Source organism: Oncorhynchus kisutch, linkage group LG24, assembly GCF_002021735.2.
Source record: "Oncorhynchus kisutch isolate 150728-3 linkage group LG24, Okis_V2, whole genome shotgun sequence".
Taxonomy (NCBI): domain Eukaryota; kingdom Metazoa; phylum Chordata; class Actinopteri; order Salmoniformes; family Salmonidae; genus Oncorhynchus; species Oncorhynchus kisutch.
In genome coordinates, this window is record NC_034197.2 from 37,583,972 (window position 1) to 37,588,494 (window position 4,523).

At 50.0% G+C, this 4,523-nt stretch overlaps 1 protein-coding gene across 1 annotated transcript; it reads right to left on the minus strand.

Moving 5' to 3' along the window:
• Positions 1–237: 237 nt before the first annotated feature.
• On the minus strand, positions 238–2,112 carry LOC116356909 (histidine-rich glycoprotein-like). Its single transcript, XM_031803668.1, has 3 exons — positions 2,107–2,112; positions 1,226–1,232; positions 238–1,058 (listed from the first exon to the last, which is right to left on the minus strand). The coding sequence occupies exons 1-3, from the start codon at positions 2,110–2,112 to the stop codon at positions 238–240; spliced, it is 834 nt and encodes a 277-aa protein (XP_031659528.1).
• Positions 2,113–4,523: the final 2,411 nt, after the last annotated feature.

The window sequence follows — 4,523 nt, forward strand, 5'->3', positions numbered from 1 at the left end:
CCTCTCCCTCCCTCAACAGGAGTAGCCAAGCGAGTGACAGAGCAGAAATGAGAGGAGATTATGATTCCTGTTGCATGATTTCATGAGAAGAGAAGGCTGTTCATGGAGGTGACCTCTACCCACTGGGCACAGATCTAGTTTTCAACATCTAGATTTTGATTTACATTTGGTTTGAGTTGTCAACTAATGTGAATTCAATATGAAATCAACCAAACAAATGTCACCATATCATTGGATCTAGGTTGTGGTGTGGTGTGACTGTGGTACGGCTGTGGTGTGGCTGTGGTGTGGTGTGGTGTGGCTGTGGTGTGACTGTGGTACGGCTGTGGTGTGACTGTGGTGTGGCTGTGGTACGGCTCTGATGTGGCTGTGGTGTGACTGTGGTGTGACTGTGGTGTGACTGTGGTGTGGCTGTGGTGTGACTGTGGTGTGGCTGTGGTGTGACTGTGGTGTGGCTGTGGTGTGACTGTGGTGTGGCTGTGGTGTGACTGTGGTGTGGCTGTGGTGTGACTGTGGTGTGGCTGTGGTGTGGCTGTGGTGTGACTGTGGTGTGACTGTGGTGTGGCTGTGGTGTGGCTGTGGTGTGGCTGTGGTGTGACTGTGGTACGGCTCTGGTGTGACTGTGGTGTGGCTGTGGTACGGCTCTGGTGTGACTGTGGTGTGACTGTGGTGTGGCTGTGGTGTGACTGTGGTGTGACTGGTGTGGCTGTGGTGTGACTGTGGTGTGGCTGTGGTACGGCTCTGGTGTGACTGTGGTGTGACTGTGGTGTGGCTGTGGTGTGACTGTGGTGTGGCTGTGGTGTGACTGTGGTGTGGCTGTGGTGTGACTGTGGTGTGGCTGTGGTGTGGCTGTGGTGTGACTGTGGTACGGCTCTGATGTGACTGTGGTGTGGCTGTGGTACGGCTCTGGTGTGACTGTGGTGTGGCTGTGGTGTGACTGTGGTGTGACTGTGGTGTGACTGTGGTGTGGCTGTGGTACGGCTCTGGTGTGACTGTGGTGTGGCTGTGGTGTGACTGTGGTGTGACTGTGGTGTGACTGTGGTGTGACTGTGGTGTGGCTGTGGTGTGACTGTGGTGTTACTGTGGTGTGACTGTGGTGTGGCTGTGGTGTGGCTGTGGTACGGCTGTGGTGTTTGCAGATTCCTCTGTAGTGCAGATGCACAGCAAACAGAATACATCAGAACCCTCTTGGTAAAGAGAGAATGGCAGAGCATTAACTGGTTACTTGAGCCCTGCGGGAGGGAGCAGAGAGGGGACAGGCAGAGAGAGGACAGGCAGAGAGAGGACAGGCAGAGAGAGGACAGGTAGAGAGAGAGAGAGAGAGAGAGAGAGAGAGAGAGAGAGAGAGAGAGAGAGAGAGAGAGGGAGAGGGAGAGAGAGAGAGAGAGAGAGAGAGAGAGAGAGAGAGAGAGAGAGAAATGGTATGGTCATTAAGCTGCATCATGATTGGACCCTCAGAAAGTTATCTTAAGTTGGGATTCTGTGCAAATTGCAGTTGCCGTTGGAAAAAGGCCATACAAGCTGTCCCTTGGCTTCTGCAGTGGGAATGTCTTAGATTTATAGTGGGAGTTGCCCTATAGGTACAAAAGTATGTGGACATCCCTTCAAAATGTGTAGATTCGGCTATTTCAGCCACACCAGTCGCTGACAGGTGTATAAAACCGAGCATACCGCCATGCAATCTCCATAGACAAACACCGCCAGTAGAATGGCCTTACTGAAGAGCTCAGTGACTTTCAACGTGTCACCGTCATAGGATGCCACTTTTCTAACAAGTCAGTTCCTCAAATTCACAGAACGGGACCGCCGGGGGCTGAAGGGGCGTAAAAATCGTCTGTCCTCGGTTGCAACACTCCCTACCGAGTTCCGAACTGCCTGTGGAAGCAACGCCAGCACAAGAATGGTTTGTCGGGCGCCTCATGAAATGGGTTTCCACGGCCGAGCAGCAGCACACAAGCCTAAGATCACAACCTGGAGTGGTGTAAAGCTTGCTGCCATTGGACTCTGGAGCAGTGGAAACACGTTCTCTGGAGTGATGAATCACGCTTCACAATCTGGCAGTCTGACGGACGAATCTGGGTTTGTCGGATGCCAGGAGAACGCTACCTGCATAACGCCAAGGAATAATGGTCTGTGGCTGTTTTTCGTGGTTCGGGCTAGACCCCTTGGTTCCAGTGCAGGGAAATCTTAACACTACAGCATACATTCTAGACAATTCTATGCTTCCAAATTTGTGGCAAAAGTTTGGGGAAGGCCCTTTCCTGTTTCAGCATGACAGTGCCCCTGTGCACAAAGCGAGGTCCTACAGAAATGGTTTGTCGAGATCGGTGTGGAAGAACTTGACTGGCCTGCACACTCGACCTCACCAATATTCTTGTGGCTGAATGGAAGCATGTTATAGCAGCAAAGGGGGGACCAACTCCATATTAATGCCCGTGATTTTTGAATGAGATGTTCGACGAGCAGGTGTTCACATGCTTTTTGTCATGTAGCGTACCGTGACTGACAGTATATTGACTCAGACAGAATGGTATAGGATAGACTAGCGAAACAAGGAAAACACTTTTTCCAATGCTTGAGAGAAAATTCAAATTTAAGCTCAAGGCAGCTTGCTGACTGCATGTACAATGCTTTTTAAAAGGCAGCTTTTTGTGCGAATCTTCATGATCTCAATCATTTTAATTTTTTAAAATTTTATTTCACCTTTATGTGACCAGGTAGGCAAGTTGAGAACAAGTTCTCATTTACAATTGCGACCTGGCCAAGATAAAGCAAAGCAGTTCAACACATACAACGACACAGAGTTACACATGGAGTAAAACAAACATACAGTCAATAATACAGTATAAACAAGTCTATATACAATGTGAGCAAATGAGGTGAGATAAGGGAGGTAAAGGCAAAAAAAGGCCATGGTGGCAAAGTAAATACAATATAGCAAGTAAAACACTGGAATGGTAGATTTGCAATGGAAGAACGTGCAAAGTAGAAATAAAAATAATGGGGTGCAAAGGAGCAAAATAAATAAATAAATAAAATACAGTAGGGAGGTAGCTGTTTGGGCTAAATTATAGGTGGGCTATGTACAGGTGCAGTAATCTTTGAGCTGCTCTGAAAGTTGGTGCTTAAAGCTAGTGAGGGAGATAAGTGTTTCCAGTTTCAGAGATTTTTGTAGTTCGTTCCAGTCATTGGCAGCAGAGAACTGGAAGGAGAGGCGGCCCAAGAAATAATTGGTTTTGGGGGTGACTAGAGAGATATACCTGCTGGAGCGTGTGCTACAGGTGGGAGATGCTATGGTGACCAGCGAGCTGAGATAAGGGGGGACTTTACCTAGCAGGGTCTTGTAGATGACATGGAGCCAGTGGGTTTGTGACGAGTATGAAGCGAGGGCCAGCCAACGAGAGCGTATAGGTCACAATGGTTGGTAGTATATGGGGCTTTGGAGGTTAGTTAACACAGTGTCCAAATCATAAGCCGAGTACTGCTTCTTTCTTCCCCACACAGAGGTAGTTATGACAAAGTTGAGGACTTTCGACAACACACACCATACTGTACAATGGGCTAGGTGGATGAAGGTCAGACTGGGCTAGGTGGATGAAGGTCAGACTGGGCTAGGTGGATGAAGGTCAGACTGGGCTAGGTGGATGAAGGTCAGACTGGGCTAGGTGGATGAAGGACAGACTGGGCTAGGTGGATGAAGGACAGACTGGGCTAGGTGGATGAAGGTCAGACTGGGCTAGGTGGATGAAGGTCAGACTGGGCTAGGTGGATGAAGGACAGACTGGGCTAGGTGGATGAAGGTCAGACTGGGCTAGGTGGATGAAGGTCAGACTGGGCTAGGTGGATGAAGAACAGACTGGGCTAGGTGGATGAAGGTCAGACTGGGCTAGGTGGATGAAGGTCAGACTGGGCTAGGTGGATGAAGGAAAGACTGGGCTAGGTGGATGAAGAACAGACTGGGCTAGGTGGATGAAGGACAGACTGGGCTAGGTGGATGAAGGTCAGACTGGGCTAGGTGGATGAAGGTCACACTGGGCTAGGTGGATGAAGGTCAGACTGGGCTAGGTGGATGAAGTTCAGACTGGGCTAGGTGGATGAAGGTCACACTGGGCTAGGTGGATGAAGGTCACACTGGGCTAGGTGGATGAAAGACAGACTGGGCTAGGTGGATGAAGGTCAGACTGGGCTAGGTGGATGAAGGTCACACTGGGCTAGGTGGATGAAGGTCACACTGGGCTAGGTGGATGAAGGACAGACTGGGCTAGGTGGATGAAGGTCACACTGGGCTAGGTGGATGAAAGACAGACTGGGCTAGGTGGATGAAGGTCACACTGGGCTAGGTGGATGAAGGACAGACTGGGCTAGGTGGATGAAGGTCACACTGGGCTAGGTGGATGAAGGACAGACTGGGCTAGGTGGATGAAGGTCACACTGGGCTAGGTGGATGAAGGTCAGACTGGGCTAGGTGGATGAAGGTCAGAATGGGCTAGGTGGATGAAGGTCAGACTGGGCTAGGTTGATGA